This window comes from Apis laboriosa, unplaced genomic scaffold (genome assembly GCF_014066325.1).
Source record: "Apis laboriosa isolate Shangri-la unplaced genomic scaffold, ASM1406632v1 scaffold16_cov148, whole genome shotgun sequence".
In the NCBI taxonomy this organism is placed as follows: domain Eukaryota; kingdom Metazoa; phylum Arthropoda; class Insecta; order Hymenoptera; family Apidae; genus Apis; species Apis laboriosa.
The window spans coordinates 1,716,672-1,729,375 of NW_025222129.1; the positions used below are offsets into that span (position 1 = coordinate 1,716,672).

The 12,704-nt window shown below is 43.2% G+C and overlaps 2 protein-coding genes across 5 annotated transcripts in view; one reads left to right on the forward strand and one right to left on the reverse strand.

Annotated features, from left to right (window-relative positions):
- Positions 1-216: 216 nt before the first annotated feature.
- Positions 217-3,343, reverse strand: LOC122711074 (probable C-mannosyltransferase DPY19L1). 2 transcript variants are annotated; one of them, XM_043929491.1, is made up of 9 exons: positions 3,163-3,343; positions 2,965-3,077; positions 2,746-2,883; positions 2,586-2,654; positions 2,097-2,432; positions 1,199-2,021; positions 935-1,097; positions 721-849; positions 218-635 (listed from the first exon to the last, which is right to left on the reverse strand). In XM_043929491.1, the coding sequence occupies exons 1-9, from the start codon at positions 3,251-3,253 to the stop codon at positions 422-424; spliced, it is 2,076 nt and encodes a 691-aa protein (XP_043785426.1). In that variant the 5' UTR covers positions 3,254-3,343; the 3' UTR covers positions 218-421. The 2 variants fall into 2 exon arrangements, with proteins under 2 accessions (XP_043785427.1, XP_043785426.1); XM_043929492.1 differs by lacking the exons at positions 2,965-3,077; positions 3,163-3,343 and having other exon boundaries at positions 217-635; positions 2,097-2,513; positions 2,586-2,872.
- LOC122711072 (brefeldin A-inhibited guanine nucleotide-exchange protein 3) overlaps positions 3,317-12,704 on the forward strand; it is a 16,671-nt gene continuing 7,283 nt past the window's right edge. Inside the window, exons 1-20 of one of the 3 annotated variants that reach the window (XM_043929484.1) lie at positions 3,317-3,444; positions 3,666-3,829; positions 4,093-4,226; positions 4,570-4,704; positions 4,791-4,956; positions 5,181-5,310; positions 5,387-5,671; positions 5,757-5,990; positions 6,067-6,294; positions 7,131-7,507; positions 7,612-7,796; positions 7,870-8,032; positions 8,113-8,421; positions 8,500-8,722; positions 8,822-8,995; positions 9,092-9,500; positions 9,605-9,817; positions 9,887-10,757; positions 10,840-10,972; positions 11,919-12,147. In XM_043929484.1, coding sequence (XP_043785419.1) covers positions 3,745-3,829; positions 4,093-4,226; positions 4,570-4,704; positions 4,791-4,956; positions 5,181-5,310; positions 5,387-5,671; positions 5,757-5,990; positions 6,067-6,294; positions 7,131-7,507; positions 7,612-7,796; positions 7,870-8,032; positions 8,113-8,421; positions 8,500-8,722; positions 8,822-8,995; positions 9,092-9,500; positions 9,605-9,817; positions 9,887-10,757; positions 10,840-10,972; positions 11,919-12,147 — 4,683 coding nt within the window. In that variant the 5' untranslated portion in view covers positions 3,317-3,444; positions 3,666-3,744. The remainder of the gene's footprint in view (positions 3,445-3,665; positions 3,830-4,092; positions 4,227-4,569; positions 4,705-4,790; positions 4,957-5,180; positions 5,311-5,386; positions 5,672-5,756; positions 5,991-6,066; positions 6,295-7,130; positions 7,508-7,611; positions 7,797-7,869; positions 8,033-8,112; positions 8,422-8,499; positions 8,723-8,821; positions 8,996-9,091; positions 9,501-9,604; positions 9,818-9,886; positions 10,758-10,839; positions 10,973-11,918; positions 12,148-12,704) is intronic. The other 2 variants (XM_043929485.1, XM_043929486.1) reach the window with 2 other exon arrangements.

A 12,704-nucleotide genomic window follows, 5' to 3' on the forward strand; every position in this document is an offset into this window, starting at 1 on the left:
AAAAAGACAAATTTTACCGTAATATAGACGGTGCTATTATCATTCTACGAGAGACGCAGTGTTCTTGTTGCGGCTCCTTTATTCGTGCCAAGTTATATAAAGCAAAAACGTTTCGTCTTACGTAAAGGCAGGACTTTGAAGTTGAATCGCATTGCTTCTCGACGAAGCGTGCCAAGATGCGGAAAGACACAGGAAAACGAAGATATGGACATATTACAGGAACGTAGTTAACATTTTTATTCGCATTTTACTTCTAACTTTTTTTAACAAAATTACTTTGGCTCATCTCAACGAGTCATTGTTCTTAAAAAAAAAATATATATATATATATATAAGTATTATACATAATTGCCTCTCTTTTGGAAAAAATATTCTCTGCAATTTCGGCGAGGTATTTGTCATATTCGATCACAATTACCGCTCAAGATTGGTAATTAAGGGAATTGTTCGGTTTCAATTCCACGCAGTAAGAATAATCAAGCTGCAGAACAACGTAACGATTATTTACGAACGATCGTTTGAAAGGGTAAGCGTTTCCTCGAAACAGCATTGGGCACACGGGTTGTTTTCCAGCAGCCTTCGCCACTCCGTTGTCTACAAGGTCCCACAAGTCGATCATTTGGCATTGCGATGGCCTGAAACTCAAAATTCTAATCTGTGTGCAACGTTTAAAAAAATATTATGTATTAATTTCATCAATTTACTAAAATATTTCATTACAAATTTGCGTAGCCAAAGCACATCGATGCCTCTAGAATGACGTATCCGACCTGCAAATTCCTGAGCGTGACGTATACGGATGTGACGTCTTTTCTGCTGAAGACCTCGTAAACTTTCATAGTCCGATCTCTGGAAACGTAAACCAGAAGGATAATAAATATCAAAATTGATATCTATACGACGTTACGATCCGGGGAATAGCAAGCTTATGCACCTCATCTCTTTGCTCTCGTAGTAAGGGTTATTGACGATCGGCCTTCCCGTGGAGAGCATTAAATTTGCCATCAAAGACATCTTCCCGGCAAACACAGCGTGTTCAGGTGTATTCTTCTTGATCCATTCGAATAGTTCCTCTTGCTCGATGTCGCTGTATTCACCTTGATTACCACGATGAAAAAGATCAAACGATAAACGATAAAGTTTATTTAATACTGAATTTTTTTCTTTCTTTTTTCTCTTTACTATAATATATAGTTACCCATAACGCTTCGCTCTTCCTGCAGTATTTCTAATCCGTGGTAAGATATCGCGGATATCAATAGAACTATAATGGCAGTCTTGGTTATCTTTCTCTTTATACCAAGTTTCTCCAGATATCTGTTCGCGCATATCGTGCCGGCTATTATGCATAGATGAGGATTCATAAACAGTTTCAATCTCATGATAAAAACCGCCATGATAATGAAGGCTCCGGTCTGCAGTCCGTTGTACGCCAGATCCGCTTCTATGCATTTAGGATACCCTTTGATTTTGTAATTCCTGTACCAAAAATAGATCACCAGCATTCCGGCGAGAATGGCAGACGGTAGAAGTAACGTTTTTATTATCGCCTCGTAGCTTCTGTATTGAAGGAAATCGAATTCTGGGGAGCACGTGTACAGCATCGTGTGAAAATCTTTATAACCGATCAGTTTCGTTTTAAGTAAATTGAACACGTGCGCCGTGTCTTCGTATAACAAGGCGTAGATCGATTTTAAGTACACTGTACACAAGATGGTGAAAACTATTTCGAGGATCGTTTGTAGTTTTGTGCCGATAAATTTGGTCAATTTCTCTGTTACGTTTAAAGCGTTGCTAACGAACAAAAGACACAAGTACATAGAGAAAAGCAAGGGGAAACTGTCGGTGATACCCATTGCTATCACGATGGACCAACCGTGAACTTTAGAGATAGATCTGTAAAGATCGTTGGAAATTATTTTCATCCATTTTAATATTAAGAGGGCAACGATTTGCGTGATGAATACGAAATGCGAGAATTGCCAACAACATAAGCTAACTATCGTTGCCATGCCCATTTTCTGAAAGAATGAAATTTCTTGTTACTTTGTGCAAAAATATTCCAATCTATTTGATCATCATATGTCTCAACACACCTGAAGTAAGTCTTTTGGTATTTTTTGCGTGTTCTGTTGAGTACCCTCTCTAAGAATCAGAGTCAACGTATACATTTGACATAGTAAAACAGGGTACGCGAAACTTTCTCTCAATGGTGGAGACCATTGAACACGAGTACATTCATTATGGTTATAAAAGAAGAGAAGCACTGCTATGAATCCACTGTACAGGCTATTGCCAAGGAAAGTGGCATAATAGAATAGTATAGCTACTGTAAGTATAGTGGAAGTCCAAACAATTTCCAAATAAAAATAAACTGGGACGCCTAGACCCTCGCAACTGGTTACCGGTGACAAACCTTCTCCTCTTTCTATCTGAAAGTGATTCTTTTCTAGTTCTCCCATAAGAAGTGATACTCACATTGCATTGCTTTATGCATACAGAGTCTGTAAGATCTATAAAGATCCTTGAATAAATATCAAATAAAATTTGACTCTGTATACAAATCTAACGAAAATGAATCTCACTTGCCAACACTGCTCTATAGATATAAGCCCCAAATTCTTGGCACAATGATAAAGATATCCAGCCACTAACTGTAAATGATCAATTCTATCTTATACATTTCAATGTTTGTTGTCCAATAACCTAACCAAAGTAACCAATATTCGTCATACAATACAATACCTCTGGTAGCAAGCTATATTTTCTAGCCGCGTTGATAACGTTCCCATATTCCGAAATATTATCGTGGCTAATTTTTCTCAGCCCGTCCATAAATGTTTTCGATTCCGCGATCGTCTTGTAATAAGAGTAATACATCCCCTGAACAGAAAATAAACAAAACATACCTGGTTATCTCCACGAATATTTCGTCAATTTGTCGATATCATTCGAAACTCGTACCATTTCCGTGCGAAAAGACATTTCTCTCTCGATTTCGGACAGATGCGAGAAATGCCGGTCATTTTCGAATAGCGTAGACACATGCCAATGATGAAACAAGCCAAATGCCAAACCTGTCACGGGAGACGAGATGATTTTATGATAACACTGACAGGAAACCACACAATTAGCCTTCTTCTTTCGCGAGGAGGCTTGTACCTATGAGATCCACAGCTAATTCGTAGAAAGTCACTCGTTTACGGCACAATTTTTCGACACTTTTATGCTTCTTGTCACTTTCCGCCGCCATCTTTGGAAGCCAAGTGAAGCAGTCACGTGATCGCAGCTATTCGCGCGCCATCATTCGTGCGATTTGAAAATTCACTTTTCGATCAATCGAAAAATCTATTTGAATTTGATTGATTTTTTTCGTGAAAAAGGTTACATATGAAAACATGAAATTTTATGTCAACTTTTTAAAAAGATTATAAAATGACGATGGTAAGTGTCGCATGTAAACACCATTCATTTATAAAATATATCTCGATAATCGTACCAACAATTTCACGCGTACAAGTGTAATTTATTTTTCAAAAAAAAAAAAATTGTGAATTTTGACAATCGTTGAATTATCGTTGCATGCTAAAAAAAAAAAATACTGAGAATTCGAATAGCCGAAATTAATCCTCAATAAGAGAGAAATAAATTTGACTCCGAAACAGTTTCTACGGCCCTGGATGCGCGCGTACAGCCAAGCGTGCACTCCCGTTATCGATCAGTCGCGTGTTAGTCCACCGTGACATGGAGGATCTCCTGCTGCAGATCGTCCGAGAATCGAGCAATGCAAAATTACAAAATTTGCGGAAATCAGCGCAGGAAGCGTACGGTGAGTCGATTCAAAACATTCCTTATTCTTTATTCCACGCTTTTTGTTCCATCCAACTTTCACACTTGTCCCATTTTCGTTCGAATAACACTTTGGATTGTTACGCTCCTCCATTAATTTATTACCACCCACCACTTCCATTAATTCGAATCAATTATAATTATTTCTACTGTTAAGAAACAATGATAAACTTACTTTTACTTTTAATACATAACTCGTAATTCGAAAGATATTTTATTTCCCGAATTTACACGTTTGTGCAGACTTCCTGGACAAACAGCAAGGGTTGTTACGCGATCCACCCCACGAGCTGCGAGCAAAATGTCTACACGCCTTTCAGCTAGCATTAGAGACGAAGAGGAGCAAATTCGTTGCTTTTGGCCTGTCGGGATTACACGTGAGCGTTTCATCCAATATTCTTTTTCCCTTTTTTTTTCTTCTTCTTTCCCTACCCGTATTGCGCTACTTTGGTATCGCGTACATGTAAATTGTCACATCCGCTGTTGGCAAGCGATAAGAACGAATTGATATCGACGACACGGTTGTGACAACGACCGGTTGTAAACCAAGATTCTGACGTGTCTATGCCCGCGTATCCCAAAATCAATACTCTTATTCGTTTATTCCTCTCCGATCTCGAACGATCAATTTTCAAAATAAAAAGATATTCGCTATATTGCTCGTCCACAGATGAATTATCTGTACACGATTCGTTTTTTTCTTTTTTTTTTTGAATTCAGAAAATGTTAAGGGACGACAGATTCCAGTCGCCGTACGAGCCAGAAGACGATTCTCTCTGGCTACCCGCACAAATGTTGCACGCGATGAGTTCCATGTTATCACAATCGGACGACACTCAGACGGACATGCTGAAAGTGAGCGTTTAATTCGAAATTAAAAAAAAAAAAAGAAAAATTCCCTCGAAATTCGAGTTCCACCTTTTCTTTCCGATCTTTTTCAGGTTCTGTTACAAGTCGCCTGCTCTTCTTATTGGACAATGAACGGTCGTTTAATAATCGCCATTCTCACTACCTGCTGCGAGGCTTTCGAAAATGGGAATCAAGCTGTGAGGACCGCGGCTCAAGCTGCAACCAGTCAAACGTTGAGATCGTTTTGCTTGTTCCTAGGTAGGTAATTCCTTTCATCGTCCTCGTTATCATTCCACGTGCTGCAATTTCCGTGATTATCGTCACCGTCACGGAATTCATGGGAACGAAAGTTTGATCGATAAATCTTAGGACTCGCGTGACCACGAATCAAATTCTTCGTAAAACAGATTAACTCGAATCGTCCCTTAAAAGTTAAAAAGAGAGAGAAAAAAAGAAAACTTTCGCGAATTTTTGTTCACCAGACGAGGAATGCCAGGAGATGGACGAGAACGCGAAGAAGAATAAAAACTTGTGGGAAAGAGGTGTGTCCTGTTTCAACGAAGCTCTACCAATACTTCAATATATCTGTAGCAAGTTGGACGAGGCTCAAAAGTAAGAATCGAGGAAAAAAAAAAAAATAATATAAATCTTTCCTTAAAAAAAAAAAAAAAAAAAAACGTAACTTTAGAAAATCTTATCCCAGCAACGGAAGGAACGGGAACACGGTTGTGTTCCTGTTGGAGTGTCTTCACACTTTAATCTCGTCCCTGCCGCAGAAAATACACACGAACGGACATTTCACCACCTTTCTATGGCAAAAGTTTTGCCCCGCGTTGATAGCTTTCCTGGGCACGCCTAGGGTCGACAAGACCTTCACCTCGAGGGAGGGGAAGGAGAACGAGATCGGGAGAGGATCCGGATACTTGGCAACGTCTTTGAGTTTCGACAGCCACCAGGCCAAGACTGTTTACAGGTGGGATTAATTTTCAATGATCGATTTTCGAAATTCGATTTCTCTCCTTTCTTTCTTTCTTTCTTTCTTTCTTTTCTCTCGACAGTATCGGGACGGAGTTGGTCCGATTGGTAGGATGCGTGGGCCCCCTTCGCCCTGTCCTAGAATCAGTGTTCCACAGAATGCTGCTCTATCCTCCGCCCCAGCAACGTTTAGAACCTCTGAAAGCTTTGAAGGAACTTTTACGAAGCCCGAGCCGAATGGTGGACTTTGCCGGCCCCTTGCTCGTTGAGGAGGACAAATCCAGCCACATTCAGAGCGACATGGCTCTGATGAGATTGTAAGGACAATATCAGTTTTTAATTTTGCAAGTAATAAAAGGAAGGAGGGGGATGAGGTGAACGATTTCCCGGCAGAGCGATGGACTCGATCGAGGAGTCGACGAATGGCGGTTTGAGCACGTTGCACGCCAGCGTGTCGTGCGTCGTCGCGATGCTCTCCGCCCTTCAGGAATTGTGCGAGGGGAAGGCCATTAATCACACCTACACCTGCACGATCAATAGTTTGTACGAGGATCTGGAGTCTTGCGACTATAAAGGTCCCTTGACCTACCAGAGTATGGCACGGTTGCCGAAAACCTACAGGTAATTGTACAATCCTATCTAGAGTAAACTAAAATAGGAATAAATAAATAAATGGAATAGAATAGTGCTCGATAATTCAGGGAGCTATTGGAGCTGATGAAATTTTACAATTCTAGAGTAAACTAAAAGTAGTAATAAATAAATAAATGGAATAGAATAGTGCTCGATAATTCAGAGAGCAATTGGAGCTGATGAAATTTTACAATCCTATCTAGAGTAAACTAAAATAGTAATAAATAAATAAATGGAATAGAGTAGAATACTCGATACTTATTTCAGGGAGCTGATGAAATTGTATAATCCTATCTAGAGTAAACTAAATTAGTAATAAATAAATAAATGGAATAGAATAGTGCTGGATACTTATTTCAGAGAGCAATTGGAGCTGACGAAATTTTACAATTCTAGAGTAAACTAAAATAGTAATAAATAAATAAATGGAATAGTGCTCGATACTTATTTCAGAAAGCAATTGGAGCTGATGAAATTTTAAAATTCTNTAAACTAAAATATAAATAAATAAATAATAAATAATAAATAAATAAATGGAATAGAATACTCGATACTTATTTCAGGGAGCAATTGGAGCTGATAAAATTGTACAATCCTACCTAGAGTAAACTAAAATAGTAATATAGTATAATAATAAATAATAATATAATAATAATATAATAATAAATAGTATAATAATAAATAAATAAATGGAATAGAATAGTGCTCGATACTTATTTCAGGGAGCAATTGAAGCTGATGAAATTGTACAATCCTACCTAGAGTAAACTAAAATAGTAATAAATAAATAAATGGAATAGAATAGTGCTCGATACTTATTTCAGGGAGCAATTGGAGCTGATGAAAAAGGGGATAGGGTCTGACTCGGATTCGTCGGGTCACGGCCCGTCCGAGGATGGCGACTCGACGGATACGGAGGGCCCTCAGAACGAGTCGGACGAGATTCAAGAGGAGAACAGTTTGGAGGACAACGACTACGCGATAGAGAACGAGAGGGAGAGATTGAGGTTGGAGAAGCTGCCGAAGTGTCTTCACGTGGGCCGTCAGGTGGCCGACGAGTGCAACGTGGACATGGAAAGGCACAACGCGAGAAAATTCGTGAGGACGTTGAAGAGCGATCTCATACCCATGGTGCTGTTGCTCAGAAGCAACATAGAGGTCGACGAGGCCCTTCAGAACTTTGCCTCGGAATATTGCCAGGGTACGATTGTTCTCGAGTTGGCCTCAGAGATATTTTGAAACTTTTCCCCTCGTTTCCTTCCTTCCTTCCGGGAGATGAAGAAACTTGCCCCCGAATTTTCACAGGTGTTTTCACAGCCCAGCAGAAGATGCAGGAACAGACGGACACAAGCACCGACTCGTGCGCCCTTATCACGATAATGAACGCCGATGGGATTTATCTCGCCACTTACGCGGCTCTGCTGCTCAACCTCAAGTTGATCAGGATCAATTATTATCACGAGGATAATCGTCAAGTTCCTATCAGCGAGGTATCCATCGACCATTATTCCCCATTTGTATTCACTTTTCTCTTCACTTTTCTCTCTCTCTCTCTTTTTTTAGGAGCAATTCGTAGAGGAGGTACACGGATCTGGAGTTTTGGTATACCTTTCGGCGACCTGGTTGTCCGAGCTGTATCAACAAGTTTTGGCCTGTAATCTGCTCGAAAAGTGCGGTTACAACCCGCACTACACGGAGAATAGCGCCCTGATAAACGTGTTAACCGGTAAGCGAATTCTCCAATAATAAATGGACAGTCCAAGGATTCGGATAATAGAAGAATCTTTTTTTTTTTTTTTTCATAAGATGTCGATGGGATTCCTGGGAGTCAGAGAGGCGGGCAGCTTTTGTCCGACTACATAAGACTGGAGAAAGCTCAGTTGTCTCGAAGCGAGCCAACGCCGGAGGCGGAAGCGGGGGCCAAGTTGTCGAGAAGAGTATTGACTTGCTGTTGGGGAAGTATGATGACAGTTTTGACGACGGGATTGAATCCTCCCAAGGAGCAGAATAACAAGGGGATTCTTAGCAGAGACGGTGGTAGACGGGGCGTCAGAGATACCGTGATCTTGTCCTTGGAAGGTCTTCACAAGGCCGCGATTCTCAGCAATATACTCGGTATTATTTATCAGGATCTCTATCTTTTCGATTTGATTAATTTTTCTTTTTTTTTTTTTTTTCCTTGGTCTTATTCAGGTTTGCAGAATCGATGCGGTTCCATATTCGCTTTGCTCGTGAAAGCGGCCTGCACGGAGCAATCCATCTCGAAAATCACCAGAACGAAGGATGTTCTGCGGTTGAAATTGCAAAACAGAGCGACCAATATTCACACGTCGCACGCGTTGAGCATGGACGTACTTTTGGGCAAAGGTTTAGAGCTCGGAAGTCACGGTAGCGATTGCTGGCCTCACGTTTTCACGTATGACATTTTTATCGATTTTCGTCGGGATCATCTTCTCGATGAATTAATAAATTGATAACAATTCTATGTTTTCTTTTTTTTTTTCTTTAAAAAAAGGTGTTGTCTGTACGTGAGCAAATTGGAACACGACTTCTTCGGGAGAAATCAAAATCCATCGTTGCCCAAGACTCAGCAGAAGAAGGATAAGAAGGAGAATTCGAGCGGGGATCCGAAAGGGAGTCAGGATAGATTGAAGCTTAACTTCAACATAATCGAGGAAGAGGAGACTTGGTAAAACGTCACAAAAATGAATACTTACGTAGATAGGTAGAATGATTTATTGTTAAAAAAAAAAAGAATTAAAAATTAAAATTAAAATTGTTTCAGCGTGGACGTGTACAGTTTCCTATCCAGTCCGTATACCCACAATTCTAGTACGGACACGATTCCAGAAATAATTCAAGAATCGAACGCGGACGGTCAATTCAACGGGATTCTTCCCGCCGACTACGCGGCGAAGATCATCTGCGTTTTATCCCAACAAGTGGACAGATTGTTCGAGAACGCGGCGTTGAAATTAAACCTTAAAGCGTTGTGCTTGTTCCTCACCGCTCTGTGCAAGGCCAGCAAAGCCCAGTTGTTCAAGACCACGGACGGATCCAAAGACAATAAGAGATTCTGGTGGAGAAGGAGTAAGCCGAGAGAGAACGAAATGAACGTGCTTCTTCTGGCTCGATTAGGGGAAGTGATGTTGAAGTGTGTGAAGAGTGGAAGGCCTCTGATCCATATAATGAGGGTGAGAGAGAGAGAGAAAGCGAGAGAGAGAGAAAGAGAGAGAGACGAGTCCCCCTTTCGAGTTCTCTCGAGAAGTGGAAGGATTGAATCTTGGAAATCTTTCAGGTTTGGAGTATCCTGGGCCCGCACTTCATGGAGGCAGCTTGCCACAAGGATCGTGGCATCTCGAAGAAGGCGGTGCAATGCATTCACGACTCGATGGCGGCTTTGTTGAACGAGCAAATGGAATTACCCCACTTCCACTTCAACGAGGCACTGTTCAAACCTTTCGAGAACCTATTGTGCCTGGAACTTTGCGACAGCGACGTTCAAGATCAAGTGAGTTGAGCGGAATCGGTCTCGTCCAACTTGGAATCGATCCAAAAAGCGGTTGCCAATCCCTTCCAGATCGTCAGCTGCATCTGCGAGTTCGTGGAGACGAACAGGACCGAGATACGATCCGGGTGGCGGCCTCTGTTCGGCGCGCTACGCGTAGCTTCGGTCGGCAATTCAGATTCCGTCGAGTCCGCCCCCCTCCTCGAGGTGTTCAGGGTGTTTCTATCAACGGACAACACGCTCGTGTTCGCGAACGCGGCGCTAGATTGCATCCTGTGCCTGTTGAAGCACGTGCGCGGGATCGGGGACGCGGACGGCCACCAGGACGAGCAGGAACAGATAGACGCGATCGAATCCCGTAGGATGAGACTGTGCGTGGAGAGTCTCAAGTATCTTCTCAGCTGTAGCGACATCCTCGCCTCAATGTACGGTATGCCGGCCTGCCCCATCTTCCACTCGGCACAGAGGATCCAGGTCTCGACCATACCGCAATACGTCGATCCGACCATACCGAACTCGGAATTGATCAGATTCGACAAACACGCGGAAACGATGCAGGAGACGATACCCGAAAGGCCGCACGACGTCTTGATGGACAACGTTCACGCGATCACCACTCTGCAAAGCATGGACAAGCCCAGCGGTATACTCAGAGTTTGGTACATCCTGATCGAGGGTCTGGCGAGCGCCACCATGATCTGCCCTAAGCGTTACCAACCGCACACCTTGGAGACATTGTTCCATCTGTTGAGGGACACCCTCAATGTTCCTGGCCCAACCTTTGGATTGTACTGCGTCAACCATCTTCTTCTGCCCATGGTCCAGAATTGGTTGAGGAGGACGTCCAAGATATTCAGGGGATGGGACAACTTTGCGCCTAACTTTAAACAGTGCTGCGGCCTCACCACGGATCTCGTCGTCGATTACTTGACGCACTTGCAAGGTGATGCAAAGGGAAAAGAAAAAGACACGCGCGTCGTGGAGAGATCCCACCGAATAAATAAATTCTTCGTTCGATATTTTAGGAGCGGACGTGGTTCGAAACGACGCCTATCTATCGGCCACTACCCTCATGTTGAAGCAATTGTTACTAGTGATGGCGGAATGCGTCGTTCAACCCACCGAGAGCATAGCTCGTCTAGGTTGCGCCTGTATTAGGTAAGTCGGAAACAGTCGTGCCAACGCCTCGAACAAAAGTTCGAAACTCCTTCCATCCGTTAACGGTCGAAGTCCCCTCTCTCTCTCTCTCTTTCTCTCTTTCTCTCTCTCTCTACCTAACCTATCGCTCATGACTCACTATCGAATTAAGATCACCGATTCGCGAACAAGGCGAATCCATCCTCCTCCTTCTCTTTCTTTTTCCACCAAAACTCCCTTCTTCTCTCCTCTCCGAGGAGAGAAAAATACGGATATAATAGTAAGATTCGGTTGTTCCGTGAGGAGAGAGCGACAATTCGTAGAGCTGAGAGAGAGAGAGAGAGAAAAGGTGAATCATAACGCGGAGGTAACGTTGGAATGTCGATCGACGGAGGAGTTAGATGTATGGTCGTATGCACGGGCGTAGCGTGCGTGTAAGATGATAACGAAGCTTGACAGGCTGTCCGGTGGGATAAGGTAGCCACCGACACTCGACACCCCCGGAGCGTCGTGCCAGCGACTCGCACGGAGCCGCCTGCATCTCGGCCTCCGTCCTCCTCCAACTACGGGCCGGGCCCCTCGATCGGGCCCGTTTTCTCGTCCGTTTTCTCCATATTAAACTCGCACGGGCGCGCGCACACACGGACGGCCGCGTGTGTAATTCAATCCCGGGCCGGGGTCGATCGGCGAGTATCGATGTACAGCAGGCGTGCGCGGAGTTTAAAAACGGGACAGGTTCGCGGGATAGATAGGCTAGAGAGGCCTATGGCACTGAACGGGATCCCTGATCTGAAATCTTAGAGTCACCCACTCTTAGCCGGCAACCTAATTTTTTTCCTCTCCACCACCATCCATTTTTCCTTCCCTCGATTTTTCCTATATTCGGCGCGATTCCATGTATTCGGTGGGAGAACGTCGCGCCTCGAAATGTTGCTCTTTTGACCGGCTATGCGATCGGTTTGCGCAGGCACGTCCTGGTGAGCAGCGGGCCCCTCCTCACCCCGGAACAATGGGAGGTGTGCGGAGTCGCTTGTTACCGCGCTTGTTCGAATTCCCTTCAAGAGTTGCACCAGCTGACCATGGCTTTCTCGCCGAGATCCGAGTCGTTTTACGGGGACGTTGCACAGGTCAAGGTTGCAGCGAGGCGGGATGCGACGGTGGAGGAGTCGGAAAGGCTGCGACAACTCGCCGCTCAGGTACGTCCCACCTTTTTCTCCTCTTAATGATCTCTCTGTCTGGAAGTTTTCCAAATATAACGATATTCTGCCTGTTTTTGACGTTCGTTGTGCTTCTCTGTGCCCTCATACTCGAACTTGCTCGGCTCAACATCGGCCCGAAACATCCGAGATCCGAGTTCGAATCGAATCGTTGTTACGTTGTTCCTTTTTCTTTTTTCTCCTTCTTCCTCTTCTTCTTCCTCTTCTTCCAATCTTCAAATCGAAAATAAAATCCTTCGTCGCTTTGTTACTTTTTTTTTTTTTTTTTTTTTTTTACTTTCTCCCGCGAATTGGCTTCGTTTCGTACGTATTATCGGTATTTATTTATTTTTATCTATCTATATATATATATATTTATTCGTTTCGAGCGAGAGAGTGTCAACGTATAGAAGTATATCGTATTGACGAGGATTTCCTCTGTGTGTGTGTGTGTGTGTACGCATGTGTGTATATGTGTGTGCGCGCGCGAGAGAAAGAGAGAGAGAGACACGTGGTGTCCTCCTGACCTGACTTGCTCTCAGGTGAGCCAGCTGCGC

Excerpts from the sequence above, each read along its gene's own strand:
- LOC122711074 (XM_043929491.1), bottom strand. The coding sequence starts at position 3,253 with ATGGCGGCGGAAAGTGACAAGAAGCATAAAAGTGTCGAAAAATTGTGC. Across the intron at positions 2,884-2,964 it reads TGTCTTTTCGCACGGAAATG|GGGATGTATTACTCTTATTA; the intron begins GTACGAGTTTCG and ends TTTTCTGTTCAG. Across the intron at positions 1,098-1,198 it reads GGAAGAGCGAAGCGTTATGG|GTGAATACAGCGACATCGAG; the intron begins GTAACTATATAT and ends GTGGTAATCAAG.